We start from the raw sequence: 21521 nt of genomic DNA, 5'->3' as shown, positions 1-21521 counted from the left end.
GCAAAAAAGATTTAAGAGAATGGTTCCAGGGATGAGGAGCTTCAATTAGGTGGACAGATTGGAGAACTGGGGCTAGCTTCCTCAGAGAAGAGATGATTCAGAGGAGGTTTGATGGAAGTATTCAAAATCATGAGGGGTCTGAACAGAGTGGATAGGGAGAAACTGTTCTTGTTGGTGGAAGGATCGAGAACCAGAGGACACCAGTTTAAAGCGAATGGCAAAAGACTTAGAGGCGACAGGAGGAAATGCTTTTATGCGGCGGGTGGTTAGGATCTGGAATGCACTGCTAGAGAGAGGGTGGTGGAAGCAGATTCAATTGTGGCTTTCGACAAGGAATTGGATAAGCACCTGAACAGAAAAAAATGATGGGACTATGAGGAAAGTGCAGGGGAGTGGCACTAGCCAAGATGCTCTTGCAGAGAGCTAGTACGGACATGATGGGCTGAATAGCCTCCTTCTGTATTCTGTAACTATTCTCTGATTGTATGATAGGACAGACAGCGAGAATTTATTTCCTCTGACGGATGATTCCAGAACAAGGGGGCTTAGCCTGAAAATTATAATTACACTCATGGTGTTGTCAGCAAGCAATTCTCAAAAAAGGAGTGGAAACCTGGAACTCTCTTCCCCAAAGAGCTGTTGAAGTTGGGGGTTCAACTGAAAGTTTCAAAACCAAGATTGATAGATTTCCATTGGGTAAGAGTATTTAGGATATGGCATTCGAACAAAGGTCAGGTATAATCTAATTGAATAGCAGAACAAGCATGAGGGGCTAAATGGCCTCCTCCTGTTCCTATGGTCCTCACCACCTGTTCAATGCCTTCATTAGCGATGGGCTGGATGACAAGTTAAGGTTCAGGCATGGACTGTCTGGTTCAATCATGTCTGAAAGTACTGGAGCACTTCTTGCCACTGGCAATATCAGTGATCCTGGAAGACACGTTTCTGGATCTGAGGGACAAATCCAAACGTTGAAATTGCCCACTGGAGGGCATGACTCAGAGCAGGTAGGCAGCAGTGCTGTAGCCTCACCTCCTGACCTCTACACTCTCGGAGCGTGCCTGGCACAAGAGTGTGGGATCACACTTCTGGTGACTTCTAATCGCCATGTTGAGCAGTGAGAATAGCTGGTGGGGCCTATTGTGCTATTCTGGCCTCTTGAGCATTAGTGATTATTTTAGCTTGCCCTTGGCAGCCGTGCCTTCGAGATGCCTTGGCACTAAGTTCTGGAATTCCCTCCCAAATGCTCCTCCCTCCCTCCTGTCTAAAACCTACACCTCTGACCAAGCCTTTAGACTCCTGCGTCTCTGACCAAGCCTTTAGACTCCTTGTCTTACACAGGCTTACACCCTGTGATTTTCACCCTCCTCCCCCACCATTCCCCACGACCCATACTTACTCAAAGTCCGTTTCTGCCTTCAGTTCGGTAACTGGTCGGAAAACCAATGCCTTCCTGTTCATTCCCAGTACACAGGCCGTCTCAGGAGAGTTGGCGAAGACTTGCCCTATCCAAGAAAAGGCAATTGGGTTACAGAAAAGGCGATTAGAGTGGATATCCTTTCCAAAGCCCACAAGCCCTGGCTTCTGCCATAACGAATGCTGTTGGGAATCCCCCCCCCCCTCCAATCCCGCTTGCTCCAGCCCTACTCCCCTCACCTGTGTCTTCATTTATTGGGACTGGAATCAATCCACTGATTAGGAAATGTGAAAAGAGCATTTTCCAAATTTAATAAGCTAGTCACTACTCCCAGCTTCAGAACTATCAGGGGCTTCTCACCAGTCCCCCAATGCTTTAGAGAGCTTTCCTCAACGTCTTCCTCTCCCAATCCTTCTATGTTTGATCAGGGATTTGATCCCTTCCTAACTGTTTGCGAGGGACGTCTTCCTTATTCCCCTCTGGCCCAGTTTTTCTCAGTAATTCTGACTCCTCAATAGGGTTATGGTAGCTTTGGATTCAGCGTGACCTGGGACGACTCTCCCCTGCTTCGCTGACCGACTCTCTCAGCATTTTCCAGCTCCTACAGCGCACCTTTCCTGTAGGTTTCCAGGAGTTTCTCCGTCAACCACTGCACGGACTTCACACCCAGCTTCGTCCCAAAGTTCCTATCGAATGGTGTCGGTGCTCCGCCCTGGCAACAGAGGGCAGAGAAAATGAATGGAAAGGCTTGCGTGTGAACGAAGAGACTCAAACAGGATGAACTGCCCTCCCTGATGAGATATAAAGGCCTTGATTTTAACTCCTTCCCACACCAGGCCCACAAACACTGGACGGGCAGGAAAAAGGTTAAAACGCAGGAACAGCCCGAGCCCACCACTAACCCTATTGTCATTCTTTCATGTGGGACGTAGGCGCCGCTGCAAGGCCAGCATTTGTTGCCATCCTTAACTGCCCTTGAACCGAGTGGCTTGCTAGGCCATTTCAACCACATTGCCATGGGTCTGGAGTCACACGTAGGACAGACCAGGTAAGGAGGGCAGATTTCCTTCCCTGAAGGGCGTTAGTGAACCAGAGGGTGTTTTAAAATCAATAATCAATGATTGTTTCAGGGTCATCATTACTAAGACCAGCCTTCAATTCCAGATTTTATTTATGGAATTCAAATTCCACCAGCTGCCGTGGTGGGATTTGAACCCATGTCCCCAGAGCATTAGCCCGGGCCTCTGGATTACCGGTCCAGTGACATTATCGTTACATCACCAGCTTCCCCAAGCTGCAGCATTTCCAGCCACTATAACATTAGTACCAGTGCTTCAGGCTGAGGAAGATGATCATGTAGGCAGAGGCCTACATGAAGTAAAAATACTGTAGCTCAATGGCATTGTTGGCACTCTGACATGATATTAAGGTCCAATTGCCTGGTGCCCTGCAGAAGACCCCAGTGACAGGAGCTTAATGGTCAGAAGAGGACCAGTTAAGTTAAAGGATTTCTTCTGTCAGAATTCCTGGAGTGAGTGTCGGGAGAAGCAGGATTGCTTCCATTCTAAAGCCTCTAATGCAGTCCATGGGCTTCCCCAGCCTTGGCCTCCCACGATCATGCTGGACATCTCCACTGACCCCCTAGTGCCCTCAGACCCCCTCACCATCCTCCCAAAGGACCACTGACTGCAGCTTTCTGTCACCAAATCCCTGCTCCCACAGGCCAGCGGTGAATACAGCCAGCATTCTGGAAATTTTTAAGACCAGCCAGGCCTCCATGTCCATGGATTCTCCAGATATGCCCCTTGATAAAGCGCCTGCGAGTGCCCTCCCTCAATGTAAATATTAACGCCAATTTGTCAATATCCAGGACAGGAGGATGGCAGAGGCCGGGACCGACAGCGATCGGGAGCGGAGGCCGGGACCGACAGCGATCGGGAGCGGAGGCCGGGACCGACAGCGATCGGGAGCGGAGGCCGGGACCGACAGCGATCGGGAGCGGAGGCCGGGACCGACAGCGATCGGGAGCGGAGGCCGGGACCGACAGCGATCGGGAGCGGAGGCCGGGACCGACAGCGATCGGGAGCGGAGGCCGGGACCGACAGCGATCGGGAGCGGAGGCCGGGACCGACAGCGATCGGGAGCGGAGGCCGGGACCGACAGCGATCGGGAGCGGAGGCCGGGACCGACAGCGATCGGGAGCGGAGGCCGGGACCGACAGCGATCGGGAGCGGAGGCCGGGACCGACAGCGATCGGGAGCGGAGGCCGGGACCGACAGCGATCGGGAGCGGAGGCCAGGACCGACAGCGATCGGGAGCGGAGGCCGGGACCGACAGCGATCGGGAGCGGAGGCCGGGACCGACAGCGATCAGCATCAGGGATCCACAATGATCAGGATCAGAATCTGAGATTAACAACGATCAGGATAAGAATCTGAGATCCACAATGATCGGGATCAAAGTCTGGGATCCACAATGATCGGGAACAAAGTCTTGGAGTGTTTAGTCAGTTGTTTGAAATTTCCTGGAATACGGTTTTGTGTTTTAATCTCATTGATCCTTTAGCTGGACCTCTTGACTCTCCATCCTGGGTGTCTCTTACCTGCTGCATATGGCCCAGCACGTTGGTTCGACAGTCGAACACACCCTTTCCCTCGGCAGAGTACAGGTTGTATAAGAACTCTGTGGTGTAATATTGGTGGCATTTCTCATTTCTAGGGAAAAAGAAAAGGGAAGAGAGAAAGAAATTTCACAGCAAATCTTTATGGAAACACAGCAGCCACTGGTCTCCTTGATCTCACCTAGTCCTCCTCAAGCATCCTCTGGTGAGGAGACTTGCTCTCCTCGCTGTGCCCAATTCTTCACCCTCTCCCCACCTCCAAAGCAGAAACTGCTAACTGAGTGAGAGGTAACTCGCAGACCCAGTGCCCGGGGGCTCTGACCCCAGGCCCAGTGTCCAGGAGCACGAGGCAAAAGATCAGTCAGCATTTGCACAGGAAACAGCGGGACGAAACTCAGCCCCTCCAGCCAGTTCCACAGCTCAGTTAGGTTCTGGCTGATGACTACCATAACTCCATTTACCTGCCTTGGTGACGTAACCCTTAATACACTTTCCGAATAGAAATCTATCAATTTCAGTCTTTAAAACTTCCAAGTGCCCTCCAGCAAGCACAGCTCCTGCTTGGGGCATTCCCACCTGTATGCAGGGGTCCGTAACATCTGGACCCCCAGCTCAGCAGTACTTTCTCAGGCCTGAGATGATGGCGCTTTGATGGTAGGCACAGCATTTTTTGCCTCAGTGGTAGCAATCCCGCCTCTGAGTGAGAAGGTGAAGCGTCTGAGCCCCACTCCAGGCAAGACCTGCAGAACCAGAGCTCCAAGCACCGGGACAATCCCTGGATCGCGTGGCAATAGCGGAGCTGGTTTCCTGTTGCCTTCCCCACGGAATGTTTTCTTGCGAGCACCTTCTCCCAGGAGACCTGCAAGCCAGACAAGCGAGTCTCACCCGGGTGCACTTGGAGGCATTTGTGCCCAATGGGTACGGGTGGCATCCTGTATTGTAAAGGGTGTGAGAGACTCTTTAGCCTTGCTGGCAGCCCACCTGGGAGCAGTTACTCTGTGGCAAAGGCAAAGGCAAAGCAAACCACCTCCATCGCCAGTAGGCGTTTCAAGAATCCCACGTGTGAGACTCGAGCTAGGAGCTGCACTGAAGGAATCAGACAAGGTGCCAGGTTGAATTCCTGGTTGGTGCTGAGTTGACTGATCTTCATTTGGGGATGGCGGTTGGTGGTGGGGGTAGAGGCACCGAAATTGTCGCACTTTAGCCAGCAGAGAAACCTCTGAGCACCATGACAGCTTTTTGATGAAGAAAGGGGTGCAGACGGGAGGAAGGCGCTGAACACCTATTGCCTGAACCTGATCCCGGCCAATAATAGTCTGCTGGTGGGAAACTTGTTTGGGGGAAGGCTGGAGGCTGTGAGTCATCATGTCTGTCGGAGTGATTAGAGCTGAAGCTTCTGCTATCCTTTCATCTCAGGGCTAAAAACAGAAAAGGTCTATCACTGAACAGAAAGGGACAAATGCCACACATTCCTATTCAAAGAAAAAAAGACAAGCAGAATCCCCCTTTGGCAAGTTACTCACGAAGTAGAACAGGTACAAAAGCTTCATTAGCCAGAGGGATGCACCTAACTCTTCAGCAGCTCTCAGGCACCTTCTGGTGGCCAGCCGGAGAATGACACCACTGGAGCCCGAAGGCAACCACTCCACTGCTGATGCTAAGATGGAATTCAGGTTAGCGCTCAAGCTGGGAAGCTCAGCTTCCTGTGAGAAGTAGCAAACTAGCTTTAGGCGTCTCAATGGCTCAATTTCAGTAGTCCTGTTTAAAAGTGGGGAACAGGGTCCTCATTAAAAAGGGAGAGTCAAGAAGTACGAGAGCTGGGTGTCTCACTATCTTCTCCGCAAAGATGGGCAATGATTTCGAAGACAAAATATTTCCTTATCCATGAAGAAGAAAGACTTGCATTCACATAGCGCCTTTCAAAGCTCAGCACATCCAAAATTGCTTACAGCTGATGAAGTGCTTTTGAAGTGCGGTCACTGTTGTAATGTAGGACACACGGCCGCCAATTTGCATTCAGCAAATTCCCACAAACAGCAACATGATAAAGGCTTCTTAATCTACTTCAGTGATGCTGGTTGAGGGATAAATATTGGACCAGGACACCGAGGAAAATTCCCCTGCTCTGCTAAGTCTTCCCATGGGATCTTTGGCAGATGGGGCCTCGGTTTAAAATAAGATTATAAGAAATGGGAGCAGGAGTAGGCGATTCAGCCCATCAAACCTGTTCCACCATTCAATAAGATCATGGCTGATCAGACTGTGGCCTTAACTCCATTTCCCTGCCTACCCCCACTATATTCCTCGACTCCTTTGTTGATCAAAATTCTGTCTAGCTCAGCCTTGAATATATTCAATGACCCAGCCTCCAGTGCTTTCTGTAGAAGAGAATTCCAAACACTAACAACCCTCTGGGAGAAGATTCCCCCTCATAACCGTCTTAAATGGAAGACCCCTTATTTTTAAATTGTGCCCCCAGTTCTAGATTTGCCCATGAGGGGAAACACCCTCTCAGCATCTACCCTGTCAAGCCCCCCCAGAATCTTACATGGCTTATTAAAAACACCTCTCATTCTTATAAACTCCAATGTATAGGCCTAACCTGCTCAGCCTTTGCTCATGAGAAAATCCCTTCATCCCAGAAATCAGCAAAGTGAACCTTCTCTGAACTGCTTCCAAACCAAGTATATCCTTCCTTCAGTAAGGAGGCCAAAACCATGTACAGTACTCTAGGGTGCAGTCTCACCGATGCCCTGTACAATAGTAGCAAGACTTCCCTACTTTTATACTCCATTCCCCTTGCAATAAAGGCCAATATTCCGTTTGCCTTCCTAATTACTTGCTATACTTGCATGCTGACCTTTTGTGATTCATGTACAAGGACACCCAGATCCCCCGTATTGCAGCGTTCTGCAGTCTCTCTCCATTTAAATTGTATCCTGCTTTTCTATTCTTCCTGCCAAAATGGGCAGCCTCACATTTTCCCACATTATACTGTATCTGCCAAATTTTTGCCCACTCACTTAACCTTCCTATATCCCTTAGAAGACTTTGTATGATTCTCACAACTTGCTTCCCTACTTATCTTTGTATCATCAGCAAATTTGGCTACAATACAGTCTGTCCCTTTATCCAAGTCATTAATATAGATTGTAAATAGTTGAGACACCAGCACTGATCCCTGTGACACTCCACTGGTTAGTTTGCCAACCTGAAAATTACCCATTTTTCCTGAATCTGCTTCCTGTTAGTTACCCAATCCTCTATCCATGCTAATATATCACCCCCTACACCATGAGCTCTTATCTTGTGCACCTTATTGAATATCTTTTGAAAATCTAAATACACTACATTTACTAGTTCCTCTTTATCCACCCTGCTTGTCACATCCTCAAAGAGCTCTAATAAATTTGTCAAACGCAATTTCCCATCTATAAATCCATGTTGACTCTGCCTGATTGTTTTCTGATTTTCTAAATTTCCTGTTGCTAACTCCTTAATAATGGGTTGTAGCATTTTCCCCAATGACAGATATTGGCCTATAATTTCCTGCTTTCTGTCTCCCTTCTTTCTTGAACAGTGGTGCTACAGTTGTGGTTTTCCAATTTGTTGGGACCCCAAATTTAGGAAATTTTGGAAGATTACAACCAATGCATCCCTATCTCTGCAGCCACTTCCTTTAAAAGCATAGGATGCAGGTCCAGGGAACCTGCCAGCCTTTAGTCCTGGTAGTTTTCTTAGCACTTTTTCTCTAGTGATCATGATTGTTTTAAGTTCCTCCGTCCCTTTTGCCTCTTGATTTCCTCCTATTCTTGGGAAGCTTTCTGGGTCTTATACCTTGAAGACAGCTTCAAAGTCTCAGCCATTTCTTTGTTTCCCATTATTAATTCACCAGTCTTTAATGGAACAACATTTACTTTAGCTACTCTCTTCCTTTTCATATATTTGTGGAAGCTTTTACTGTCTGTTTACATATTTCTTACTTTTTTTTCCCCTTCATACTCCAATTTCTTCCTCTATTATTTTCTAGTCATTGTTTGCTGGTTTCTAAAATTTTCCCAATCTTCTGAGCTACCACTTATCTTTGCAGCATTGTACATCTTTTCTTTCAATTTGATATCATCCTTAAACTTCTTTAGTTAGCCATTGTCACATCCTCAAAGAACTAATAAATTTGTCAAACACAATTTCTCTTCTATAAAACCATGTTGACTCTGCCTGATTGTATTCTGATTTTCCTTCTCCGGGCGTCGTTCTTTCTCAATGGAATATATCTTTCTTGAGAGTTATGAAATATCTCCTTAAATATCTGTCACTGCTTCGCTACTGTCTTACCTTTTAGCCTATTTTTCCAGTCCACTTTTCCAGTCCAACCCAATCTTCATACCCTTGTAACTGTCTTTATTTAAAGTTTAAAACATTGGTTTCAGACCCAGATTTCTCACCTTCAAACTGGATGTGAAATTCTATCATGTTATGATCATTCTTACCTAAAGGATCATTTACTGTGAGGTCATTAATTAATCCTCTCTCGTTACACATTACCAGGTCTAAATAGCCTGTTCCATGGTTGTTTCCAAAACGTATTGTTCTAAGAAACCATCCCAAATACACTCGATAAACTCTCCTTCAAGCTACTTTTGCCAATCTGATTTTCCCGATTTGTATAAAAGATTAAACTCTCCTCTCACCTGAATGATGGCAACTCTGCCAGTGCAGTGCTTCCTCAGCCTAGATTTTGTGCTAAAACTTCTAGAGTGGGATTTGAACCCATGACTCTCTGACTCAGGGAATGAGTGAACTACCCACTGAGCCATGGCTGACAGCTAAGCAGGTACACAGAGAAGCATGTGCATTCCTTGGCATCACCAGTCCCATACCCTCCACGGTTTTTCCAGCGAGACCCTACCTTAGCACCAGCCCTCGCTGGATTGTGGTCTTCATTTTCCCAGTTAGATGCTCCACGTTGGCCTGCAGTTACAAAGAAAAGCATCAAAGTGGGAAGCAAGGAAAATAAGCCCTTCCGACACATCCTCCTCCCTGAAGTACCAGCACAGAAGGGAAAACGACAGAAGCTTGATGGGGTTTTAAACAGAGTAACTCAGGACCAATTGTGTCCATTGGCAGGAGGATCAGTAACCCGAGGACCCAGACTTAATATCATTGGCAAAAGAACCAGGGGGGAGGTGAGGAGAGTTTTTCTTGAAACATACAGCAGTGAGCTTTTCTGATCTGGAACGTGCTGCCTGAAAGGATGGGGGAAGCAGATTCATTAGTAACTTTCACAAGAGAACGGAATACATACTTGAAAAGGAAACAATTTTCAGAGCTTTGAGGAAAAGATCCAAGGGGACTGGGATTTAGCTGGGTAGATCTGTCAAAGAGTCGATATAGGCAAGATGGACTCTTCATGAAATTGGCGGGGGGGAACTACAATTTGCCACTGGGCTAGAAAGGAGAAGAAACCGTCATGCAGGGTTTTGTCACAGTCACAATCAATTGACGTCCTGATATAAATACTTAAGTGTTGATGTTAGGTGATGATTACATTAGGTTAGGTGTGATGCTCCATGCAGTTGAATAGATTTCCATTGAAGCAACTTGAGTTGGGGTAGAGGGCAGCAGTGGACTGTAGCCCAGGGCCTGTAAATGTCCTCAGGAGGACAGAAAGTAATCAGAGCGGGAGAACTAAAGGATTGGGTATTGCCCCATCACATCCCCACCCTTTCCCCACCCAGTCAGGTTTTGCATCTCACAAACGTACCGTCAAGTCATGAATGTTAATGGGATCTTCATAGATGTAGGCAGCATCAGCCCCGACAGCCAGTGCTGTGGCGGAGGCCAAGTAGCCACAGTAACCTCCCATGGTCTCCACGATGAAAACTCGCCGCTTGGTTCCTGATGCAGACTGCTTGATGCGGTCACAGGTCTGCAGAGAGACATTTAAACATCAATAACACACGGAGAGGTCAAATAATCTGGCCCAGAGATCCTGCAGATCCAGAATTGACTCAGCTCCTACCCATTGCCCTACACCCTCCCCAATTAACCTTGCTCCAAATGTTTACCCACTTTTCCTTTGAAAGGTGCAATGGGATCCCATTGGGTGAAGAGGTGGGGGCAAGTCAGTCCTCTTTAAGAGAATATTATCTGGGGGTCCAATGGGGCTGCCCCTCCATTGGGTGTAGCAGGTAATTGTGTGAGCACAAACATATCTGGTAAGTGTGTGAGGGGAGTATGCCCACAATGTACTTTATCCCATTAATGACCCTAATAAGATCTGTTCCACCTCTTTCCAAGGCTGTGGCTAATCAACGAAATTTCCATGACTCTAATCCCCAAGCCCCATTCCCCATCTCTCTAATCCCCAGGCCCCATTCCCCAAGTCTCTAATCCCCAGGCCCCATTCCCCATCTCTCTAATCCCCAGGCCCCATTCCCCATCTCTCTAATCCCCAGGCCCCATTCCCCATCTCTCTAATCCCCAGGCCCCATTCCCCAAGTCTCTAATCCCCAGGCCCCATTCCCCATCTCTCTAATCCCCAGGCCCCATTCCCCATCTCTCTAATCCCCAGGCCCCATTCCCCAAGTCTCTAATCCCCAGGCCCCATTCCCCATCTCTCTAATCCCCAGGCCCCATTCCCCAAGTCTCTAATCCCCAGGCCCCATTCCCCATCTCTCTAATCCCCAGGCCCCATTCCCCATCTCTCTAATCCCCAGGCCCCATTCCCCAAGTCTCTAATCCCCAGGCCCCATTCCCCATCTCTCTAATCCCCAGGCCCCATTCCCCATCTCTCTAATCCCCAGGCCCCATTCCCCAAGTCTCTAATCCCCAGGCCCCATTCCCCAAGTCTCTAATCCCCAGGCCCCATTCCCCATCTCTCTAATCCCCAGGCCCCATTCCCCATCTCTCCAATCCCCAGGCCCCATTCCCCATCTCTCTAATCCCCAGGCCCCATTCCCCAAGTCTCTAATCCCCAGGCCCCATTCCCCATCTCTCTAATCCCCAGGCCCCATCCCCCATCTCTCTAATCCCCAGGCCCCATCCCCCAAGTCTCTAATCCCCAGGCCCCATTCCCCAAGTCTCTAATCCCCAGGCCCCATTCCCCAAGTCTCTAATCCCCAGGCCCCATTCCCCAAGTCTCTAATCCCCAGGCCCCATTCCCCAAGTCTCTAATCCCCAGGCCCCATTCCCCATCTCTCTAATCCCCAGGCCCCATTCCCCATCTCTCTAATCCCCAGGCCCCATTCCCCATCTCTCTAATCCCCAGGCCCCATCCCCCATCTCTCTAATCCCCAGGCCCCATCCCCCATCTCTCTAATCCCCAGGCCCCATTCCCCATCTCTCCAATCCCCAGGCCCCATTCCCCAAGTCTCTAATCCCCAGGCCCCATTCCCCATCTCTCTAATCCCCAGGCCCCATTCCCCAAGTCTCTAATCCCCAGGCCCCATTCCCCATCTCTCTAATCCCCAGGCCCCATTCCCCAAGTCTCTAATCCCCAGGCCCCATTCCCCATCTCTCCAATCCCCAGGCCCCATTCCCCATCTCTCTAATCCCCAGGCCCCATTCCCCAAGTCTCTAATCCCCAGGCCCCATTCCCCATCTCTCTAATCCCCAGGCCCCATTCCCCATCTCTCTAATCCCCAGGCCCCATTCCCCATCTCTCTAATCCCCAGGCCCCATTCCCCAAGTCTCTAATCCCCAGGCCCCATTCCCCATCTCTCCAATCCCCAGGCCCCATTCCCCATCTCTCTAATCCCCAGGCCCCATTCCCCATCTCTCTAATTCCCAGGCCCCATTCCCCAAGTCTCTAATCCCCAGGCCCCATTCCCCATCTCTCTAATCCCCAGGCCCCATTCCCCAAGTCTCTAATCCCCAGGCCCCATTCCCCATCTCTCTAATCCCCAGGCCCCATTCCCCATCTCTCTAATCCCCAGGCCCCATTCCCCAAGTCTCTAATCCCCAGGCCCCATTCCCCAAGTCTCTAATCCCCAGGCCCCATTCCCCATCTCTCTAATCCCCAGGCCCCATTCCCCAAGTCTCTAATCCCCAGGCCCCATTCCCCATCTCTCTAATCCCCAGGCCCCATTCCCCATCTCTCTAATCCCCAGGCCCCATTCCCCAAGTCTCTAATCCCCAGGCCCCATTCCCCAAGTCTCTAATCCCCAGGCCCCATTCCCCATCTCTCTAATCCCCAGGCCCCATTCCCCAAGTCTCTAATCCCCAGGCCCCATTCCCCATCTCTCTAATCCCCAGGCCCCATTCCCCAAGTCTCTAATCCCCAGGCCCCATTCCCCATCTCTCTAATCCCCAGGCCCCATTCCCCAAGTCTCTAATCCCCAGGCCCCATTCCCCATCTCTCTAATCCCCAGGCCCCATTCCCCAAGTCTCTAATCCCCAGGCCCCATTCCCCATCTCTCTAATCCCCAGGCCCCATTCCCCAAGTCTCTAATCCCCAGGCCCCATTCCCCATCTCTCTAATCCCCAGGCCCCATTCCCCAAGTCTCTAATCCCCAGGCCCCATTCCCCATCTCTCTAATCCCCAGGCCCCATTCCCCATCTCTCCAATCCCCAGGCCCCATTCCCCATCTCTCTAATCCCCAGGCCCCATTCCCCATCTCTCTAATCCCCAGGCCCCATTCCCCAAGTCTCTAATCCCCAGGCCCCATTCCCCAAGTCTCTAATCCCCAGGCCCCATTCCCCATCTCTCTAATCCCCAGGCCCCATTCCCCAAGTCTCTAATCCCCAGGCCCCATTCCCCAAGTCTCTAATCCCCAGGCCCCATTCCCCAAGTCTCTAATCCCCAGGCCCCATTCCCCATCTCTCTAATCCCCAGGCCCCATTCCCCAAGTCTCTAATCCCCAGGCCCCATTCCCCATCTCTCCAATCCCCAGGCCCCATTCCCCATCTCTCTAATCCCCAGGCCCCATTCCCCATCTCTCCAATCCCCAGGCCCCATTCCCCATCTCTCCAATCCCCAGGCCCCATTCCCCATCTCTCTAATCCCCAGGCCCCATTCCCCATCTCTCCAATCCCCAGGCCCCATTCCCCATCTCTCCAATCCCCAGGCCCCATTCCCCATCTCTCCAATCCCCAGGCCCCATTCCCCATCTCTCCAATCCCCAGGCCCCATTCCCCAAGTCTCTAATCCCCAGGCCCCATTCCCCATCTCTCCAATCCCCAGGCCCCATTCCCCATCTCTCCAATCCCCAGGCCCCATTCCCCATCTCTCCAATCCCCAGGCCCCATTCCCCATCTCTCCAATCCCCAGGCCCCATTCCCCATCTCTCTAATCCCCAGGCCCCATTCCCCATCTCTCCAATCCCCAGGCCCCATTCCCCATCTCTCCAATCCCCAGGCCCCATTCCCCATCTCTCCAATCCCCAGGCCCCATTCCCCATCTCCCTCTATTCCCAGGCCTCATCACTGCATCGACTCCCGTTCCTATGCAACAGGTTTGAGGGGCTGAATGGCCTCCTCCTAATCCCTTGTTCCATTCCCCCTTCCGCTTACCTCCATTGCAGCATTGACCGCAGTGTCGCAGCCGAGGCTGAAGTCGGTGCCCGGCACGTTGTTGCTGATGGTTGCCGGGATGACGCACATGGGAACGCAGAGCTCCTCGTAGCGTTCTCGCCCCTCGGTCAGCTGCAGGGCCGCCACAAAGGCCTGCCGAGAGAGGAGAAACACATGGTTGTCAACGCACCCACCCAAAGCACCACGGCAACTGCTCGACTTTTACCTCAGAAATAACTACACAGGACTCCTCCTGAAGAAAAATCCAAGATAGTGGGTCTGGGCCCTGTGCTGGAAGGGGCCACCATGGTTCGTAAAGAGGGAGGAGAAGGCGGGCAGGGGTGACACCAAATTTTGAATTTTAAAGATCTGCAGCTTGTTGGTGGATAGGTAGGTTTGATGGTTCCTTGAGAAAGAAGCAATCAGATTAGGAAAGCGTGATGATCCTGATTTCAGCAGTGTGAGAAATGCCGAGAGGGGACTTAAAAAAAATCCAAATACCCCTAAAATCTGCAAGCTAATTGCTTGATGTTATACTTAGATGACAGCCTCAATGCTGTGCTGGAAGTTCCAGCCTAGCTTGGTACTCTGGTCCCTGGTTTGGGGACTTGAACCCATCTCCACCGACACCAGCACTGACACCGCAAGGATCGACTGTGTAAGGATCAGGATCAAGCTCCGCTGAGCCTCTTCCACGGTCGAACAATCTACTATGATCTCACATTCTAGGCAAATGTCGCCAACTGCATGCGCTGCCTGTTTTTTTTTGAATTACACAAAAAAAATGAGAACACAACTCAATGACAGCCTTGTAATCATGGCTGCAGTACCAGCGTACATCAGCAGGTGACAAAACTGAGCAATGCTCATTGTGAGCTCAACATCACCCCCTGTCAGCAGCTTAACAGTACTGCAGAGTGAGGAACGGGCAGCTCAGCTAAGTCAATGGGATGGTGAGCAAATGCCTGAGGACGCCAACAAGAATGGACCAGAGCTGCAGGGAAGAGTGCCAGGAGGTTCTCTGACCCGACAAAAATGTGCAACATCTCACCTCGAAACCGCCAATAATGAGGATAGCATGGATGTGAAAATTGCGAATCTGTTTCACGAGCTGTCCCATACACTTCTCAGGGAGCGTACTGTAAACAAAAGGGATGACATAGCGGCAGATAAATTTAGACCAAGGAGGTGTAAAGTAAGCCAATACAAGAAGGTTGTGAAATGGCTGCTACTGACTGTTAGAATGGTACCAGCGATGAGGGACATGAATAGAATTACAGCAAAGAAAGGCCATTCAGTCTCACTGGCCTGTGTCAGTGTTTATGCTCCACACGAGCCCCCTTGCACCCATCTTCATCAAACCCTTTCAGCATATCCTCTATTCCTTCATGTGCTCCCTCATGTATTCATCTAGCTTCCCCTGAACTACATCTATGCTACTCACCTCGGCCACTCCCTGTGATAGTGAGTTCCACATTCTAAGCACTCTCTGGATAAAGATGTGTCTCTTGAATTTATTACTGGTTTTATTATGACCATCTTACATTCATGGCCCCTGGTTTTGGGTACTCCCACAAGTGCTCTATGTCCACCCTATTGAGCCCCTTCATAATTTTAAAGATACTTGCATGTGTGGCCATTAGGTAAACACTGGTGGGACTCAGCAATGATGATTCCCAAGGTGGAATATGCTGTGCTTAAGCTTGAAGAATGGCTATTTTAGAACAGTACATCAGCGAAAGAAAGACAAAGAAAAGAGGAGGAAGAAAAGAAATGCCTTATATCTTTCAGGGTATCTCAGCATGATTCTCATAATGTTTGATTGCTCTTACTGTGTGGGGAAACATGGTTGTCAATTTGTGAACAGTAAGGTCCCGCAAGCAGCAATGTGGTGAATAGCCAGATGGACTGGTTTCAGCAGTGAAGGACCAGTTTGGCCAGAACACCAGGGAGAACCACCCTATTCTGCAAAATATGAGGTTTTTATATTCACCTGAGAAGACAGACGGCCTGGGTTTAGCTCATCCGAATGACAGCATCTCTGATAGCGCAGCACCCCATCAGTATTGCACTGAATACAGGCTTGTGCCCCTTGTGTGAGGCTTGACCCCACGACCCTCTGGCTCAGTCTACCAAGACAAACCAGATACCAGTGGGGATTATGGTTCAAATGTTTCTCCTCTTACAGAAATATAGATGTGTTAAAAGGGTTTCTGGCAACACAATGCTCGACAGAACTCAGGAACGTGCATACTGACATGAGGAAGCTAATTCTGAGTGATCTCAGCAGTATAAACAGCTTATTTCTGAGTAAATGTGCAGAGTCTGATGCTACAGAGAATTCCCAGTCCTCACACATCAGCAGAGATTGCTTGGGGAAGTGGGGGAAGGAATGGTCATCAGGGTTCTTGAGGCAATGCGTACCGTTTTGTACCCAGCAGTGAGCCACCTTGTCCAGTCCAGCCTCCAACATCACGCCAGCTCACTTCCTTAATCTGCAGGAAAAAGGCAAAATATCTCACAATTCTGCTGGATAACACACCTTTAAGTTAGTGTCACAGTTACATCTTGTAAAATTTCCCAATCACATTATGCTGATAACCCCTATTATTATAAAAAAGTGTCTCCTCTGACTCACTCTTGAGCAATGCCACAGGGGATCTGCTGACATCTACCTAGATATAGTTAAATCTCTGCCACTACCTTGATTCCTTCCAGCATTCACATGAACAAGACTGTAGGGGCCGAAACTCCCTGGAACGATGGAGCCACTTACCTGCCCTGCAGCAAATCCTTCCAGCCCGTCACTAACAGTGTAGACAGTGTGACCCGCCGAGAGCCCAACTCGAACCGCCGAACGCACAGCCGCGTTCATCCCTGCTGCCGGAGCTCCGATATTCACGATGGCGAGGTTGAAATTACTCTGTGAGATGGGCAAAGGGCAGAGACATATCAACAAGGGCATTGTGCAGCACTGTCTAGGGCACTAGTTCACTACTCTGAGGGAACCCGGTGATGCTATAATTCCCTAGAATGATTTGAGACATCACCGTGGGTCGATCTCAATTACAGGCCAGTCCACTACCAGACCTATAGATCTACTGAAACAAGTCAATTCCATAGGCTGTATAGGAGCTGGAACAAAAACCATCATAGCATTGCCTTGCTTTCTTTGGTTGGACAGCAAAAAGTGGAGAAGGAACAGCACATGAGTTTCCAGCAATACAACAGGAGGTCTGGACAGGGCTACAAATGGCTCTCAGGCTTCACCTCGAGGCCCACTTACTCCCAGGTTGGCCACTCTTCAATCAGAGGGATCGAGAACCAGAGAACGCCGACTTAAGGTGATTGGCAAAAGAACCAAAGGCGTCATGAAGAAAGTTTTTTTTTTTAAACACTGTGTAGTTAAGATCTGGAATGTACTGCCTGAGAGTGTGGTGGAGGCAGGGTCAATAATGGCTTTCAAAAGGAAATAGGATAATTACAGAACCAAGGGCAAGGTGGTGGGACTAGCTAAATTCTCCTTGGAGAAGGCTAACATGGACTTGATGGGCCAAATGGCCTCCTTCTGTACCATAATCCATTTTCTGTAACCCATACAGCAATGCCAGTGTAGATGCTGTCAGTGACTGCTGCAATTTTAGCGGGTCAGGAGGTTGTGCAGTCACTGTGCTGGAGCACTTCCCTGGCGATGCAGTGTCCAGCTGCCACTCCACTGAACTCCTTGATAGCAGCCAACCATGGTTTGGGAATGAGTGACAGCAGACCAGCAAGGACTCCTCCCACACCTCTTCACAGCCCATATTCTGACGTGATGTTTGTGGAGGGCCAGAAATCGGACCCACATCGCCTGAAAGGGGAAAGGGGATTTCAGAGCTTCCTCCAAGGATTCGGAGCTGAAGTCTCCATTACCAAGCCATGAAGATAAAGAAACTCCCAGGTAGTATCGCCATCTGTGCTGCAGAAAATGTAGGGGTGCATCCTAACTGGTCTCATCCCCAGAGTCAGGTAAGGGCAACAGAATACTAAGGTTCCTATTACTGAACCGTAAAAGAAATGTCAGTGGAATCTGGATGCGCTGGAAGGGTGCACCCTCAATTTAGCTTAGGATCACAGGAACAAGAGAAGGCCACACAGCCCCTTGAGACTGCTTCACCCTCATTCAATTAAATCATGACCGACCCGTATCTTAACTCCGTTTACCTATCTTGGTTCCCTTAACACCCTTGCCTAACACAAATCTATCAATCTCGGTTCTGAAATATTCAATTGATCCCCTCCCCCAGCCTTAATTGCTTTGTGGGGACAGAGTTCCAGATTTCCACTACCCTTTGTGTGAAAAAACCCCCAAGCAGCCTGGCTCTAAAATTAAGGTCGTGTTCCCTTGTTCTGGACCCCCCCCATACCAGAGAAAATAGTTCCTCTCTATCGACCCCATCAAAACGTTAAATCCTCTCAAATAACTCAATTAGATCACTCCTTAATCTTCAATACTCAAAGCCATACAAACCTAGTCTATGAAATCTGTAGTCAGAATTTAACCCTTTTAGTCCTGGTATAATTCTGGTGAATCTACGCCGCATAAGGCCAACGTATCCTTCCAGAGGTGCAGCGCCCGGAACCGAATGCAGAACTCCAGACGGGGTCTGACCAGAGCTCAATCCGACTGTAAAATAACTTGCACGTCTTTGCAGGACTTGCAGAGATACTGGTGTACAGTTCAGTAACGGGTGACACCCGCTATAGGATTATATAATCACTTAGTGAGGTGTATCCAGCCCCGCATGCCCAGCATTTTACATCCTCTCTGTGCCTGCCATGCCAGCTCACATGGTGGAGTTCCCTCATGTAGGATGCAAGTGGCAACTGAGAGGGGGGCTGCCTGGGCTTCTTGTGGTCAGGTGCCTGATGCACCAATGTGAGAGGCCAACGTGGCAGGAATATTAATGCTTTGAGTTTGTGAGTTTACCTTGGTTAGAGCAGGTTTCTGGTGAGCCAGCAGCTTATAGATGTTCCAGTTATTCTCAAAGCTCCTGTGACAAAGGGAACAATAAGGTTCGCCATTAGGATTTAGGGTCCATTCAGATCGTGTTCCAAAACATCAGGTGTGGTTGGAGTGCTGCATTTTTTTTTTTAAGTTCACTGGGTAAAGTTCAGGTACAGTAAAGGAAAGCTCCGCACACACCATCTCAGCAAGCACTCCCAGGTCAGGAACAGTAAACGGAAAGTTCCTTAAATGTCCCTTTTTATGGGAGAGCGGGTGTTCCTATTTGAGTCTATTGGGTTTGGTTATTAGCATGCACAGTGAAGGGTTTTCACTTCTATTGACAATCTCATTTTATTTTTGCTGATGGGTTAGAATTACTTTTGTGCGCGCATTTCATTAGGCTCACTCGCATGAGGATCTGGTCTTCAGCCCCAGAAGGTTCAGCACCCCTCCATATACAGGACACATCTCCCTCTATAAAGCTGTGTCAGATACAGCACAAAGCTGTAATGTAGAAAATATGGCTGTCCATTTAAGCTCCCACAAATAGCAGTGTGATTATGTCCAGATAATCTGTTTTTCTGCTCCTTTTCAAAATGTTCCTGTGGGATATTTTGTGTCCATCCCAGAGGGCACAAGGTGCTCATCAGTCTTTCGTTATCTGAAAGATGGCACCCATGGCAGTACAGCACTCCCTCAGCACTGGGAGGGTCAGCCCGGAATTTTGCTCAAGTCTCCAGAGTGGGACTTGAACCCACAATCTTCTGAGTCAGAGGCAAGAGTGCTACCCATTCAGCCATGGTGAGATTAGAGTAAAGTTCTCTTTATGCTGTCTAAGGGAGTAGTGTTCTTCATCCACTGATCCCAGATATGTTAATTAGACAGCAAGTGTTGGCTACAGTTGTTTAAAAAGGAGTCACAATCTTCATTATCCATTCGCCTCTGTAAATATCCTGTCACTGGGGAAGGAGTTGGGAGAAATTACTGAACTCAATTATCGAGAGAATGTGTGTTACTTCAGCTTCCTCACAGCACCGACTCAGGATCTCTCCCAGAATATAAAATATTAAACTTAACAGGTCAAAATTGCTCAATATTGCTTCAGAACGTGTAAAAGGTGCTATTACTAAAGTTAAAACTTTTTAAAAAATGTTGCAAACCTTGAGGTAGTGAAGAAAGGAGTCGCTAACTGAACTGAAGGGCTTGGGGCTGAGGGAGTAGGAAAATTTGGTCTTTAACCTTGAAAAGGTACCAAGTTGGAAGGAACCTCAGAAAAGGTAACAATCGGGCTAGAAAAAGGTGAAAATTCAGACTTATTTATTTATTCACAGGATGTGTGTCACTGGCTAGGCCAGCATTTACTGCCTATCCCTCATGAAGGTGGTGGTGAGCTGCCTTCTTGAACCACTGCAGTCCATGTGCTATAGGTCCACCCACAGTGCCGTTAAGGAGGGAGTTCCAGGATTTTGACCCAGCAACCAGTGAAGGAACAGCAATATATTTCCAAGTCAGGATGATATGTGACTCGGAGGGAAATTTGGATGTGATGGTGTTCCCATGTACCTGCTGACCCTGTCCTTCTTGGTGGTAGAGGTCACGGTTTTGGGAGGTGCTTTGGAAAGTGCCTTGGTCAGTTGCTGCGGTGCATCTTGTAGATGGTACACACTGCTGCCATCCTGCACCAGTGATGGAGGAACTGAATGTTTAAAGGTGGTGGATGAGATGCTAATCAAGCAGCCTATATTGCCCTAGATGGTGTCGAGCTTCTTGAGTGTTGCTGAAGCTGCATTTATCCAGACAAGTGGGGAGTATTCCATCACACTCCTGACTTGTGCATTGCAGATGGTGGAAAGGCTTTGGGGAGTCAGGAGGTGAGTTACTTGCCACAAAATTCCCAGCCTCTGACCTGCTCTTGTCACCACAGTATTTACATGGCTGGTCCAGTTCAGTTTCTGGTCAATGGTGACTCTCAACTCACCTCCACATTTCAGCTCTTTTGTCCAAGATTAAATGAAACCATGGCACAATAAAGGAGAACTAGTTCACATTGGTGAAAGTACATTTAGAACTGATGTGAGGAGATTCTTCTTCAAATAGCCAGTCTGAAGATTGTGGCACCCACTCCAGAGACCTGAGCACAAAATTGAGCCTGCTATTCCCTAAGTGCAGTACTGACTGTCAGAAGTTCTGTGTTTCGGATGGATATTAACTTGAGGCTTCACTTGCCCTTTCAGGTGGATGTAAAAGATGTCCCAACACTAGTTTGAAGAATTGCAGAGGGCTTCTCCAAGGGGACGTGACCAACATTTATCCTTCAATCAACATCATCAAAACATTATCACATTGCTATTTGTGGGATCCTGCTGTGTACAAATTTGCTGTCACATTTCCTATGTTACAAAAGTGAACAGACTTCTAATGTGCTTTGCTGGCTGAGAAGCACTTTGGGAGACCTCGAGTCTGTTAAAAGTGCTATAGAATTGCAAGTCTTTATTTGTCTTTCTGTTTGAATATATCCAGGATAACAATTAAAAAAAACAGAACTGGGGAATTCTTACCTGCCACGCAAAGTGATGGCTTCTTCAAACCTCTTCTCATTCATCGCTTTCTGAACATCCTTGGTCTTCAAATGAACCAAAATGAATAAATTGAGAAATCGCTTTCTTTTAGCCAAAGCGTTAAAAATTAAACTCTCATTTGAATTCTACCTCAATTCTCCCCTCCTTCCACCTTCCCTGCTGAAGATGGTGACTCTTGTTGGGCTAACGTTCCACGGACACCATTTGAGAAAAAGAGTTAGGGAGAGCACCATAGGCATGCAGATCATGCCTTCGCGCTGGTTGAGTAGGGAAGGAAGGGGCAGTTCCTCGATGAACTGGATACAGCAAAATCAAGGCAGATTTATAAAATTAGGTTTATGATTTTGCTCCATGGTGTGCCATGATTATCCTTGTCCCTGGCATCCACAGTGCAGAGATCAGTGA

The 21521-nt window shown here is 48.8% G+C and overlaps 1 protein-coding gene across 2 annotated transcripts in view; it reads right to left on the bottom strand.

Annotated features, from left to right (window-relative positions):
* Nucleotides 1-21521, bottom strand: part of LOC121284830 (ATP-dependent 6-phosphofructokinase, liver type-like) — a 60898-nt gene that overhangs the window by 2513 nt on the left and 36864 nt on the right. For both annotated transcript variants that reach the window (XM_041200598.1, XM_041200600.1), the window contains exons 11-21: nt 21096-21160; nt 18520-18583; nt 16327-16473; nt 15975-16045; nt 14602-14689; nt 13551-13703; nt 9802-9966; nt 8947-9008; nt 4020-4131; nt 2030-2129; nt 1400-1505 (exon numbers count right to left, since the gene is read on the bottom strand). In XM_041200598.1, the coding sequence (XP_041056532.1) occupies nt 1400-1505; nt 2030-2129; nt 4020-4131; nt 8947-9008; nt 9802-9966; nt 13551-13703; nt 14602-14689; nt 15975-16045; nt 16327-16473; nt 18520-18583; nt 21096-21160 (1133 nt within the window). The remainder of the gene's footprint in view (nt 1-1399; nt 1506-2029; nt 2130-4019; nt 4132-8946; nt 9009-9801; nt 9967-13550; nt 13704-14601; nt 14690-15974; nt 16046-16326; nt 16474-18519; nt 18584-21095; nt 21161-21521) is intronic.

The sequence above is a fragment of the Carcharodon carcharias genome, chromosome 12 (assembly GCF_017639515.1).
Source record: "Carcharodon carcharias isolate sCarCar2 chromosome 12, sCarCar2.pri, whole genome shotgun sequence".
NCBI classification, from domain to species: Eukaryota; Metazoa; Chordata; class Chondrichthyes; order Lamniformes; family Lamnidae; genus Carcharodon; species Carcharodon carcharias.
The sequence above is the reverse complement of the archived record's forward strand: the minus strand, read 5'-3'. Positions and strand labels throughout refer to the sequence as shown.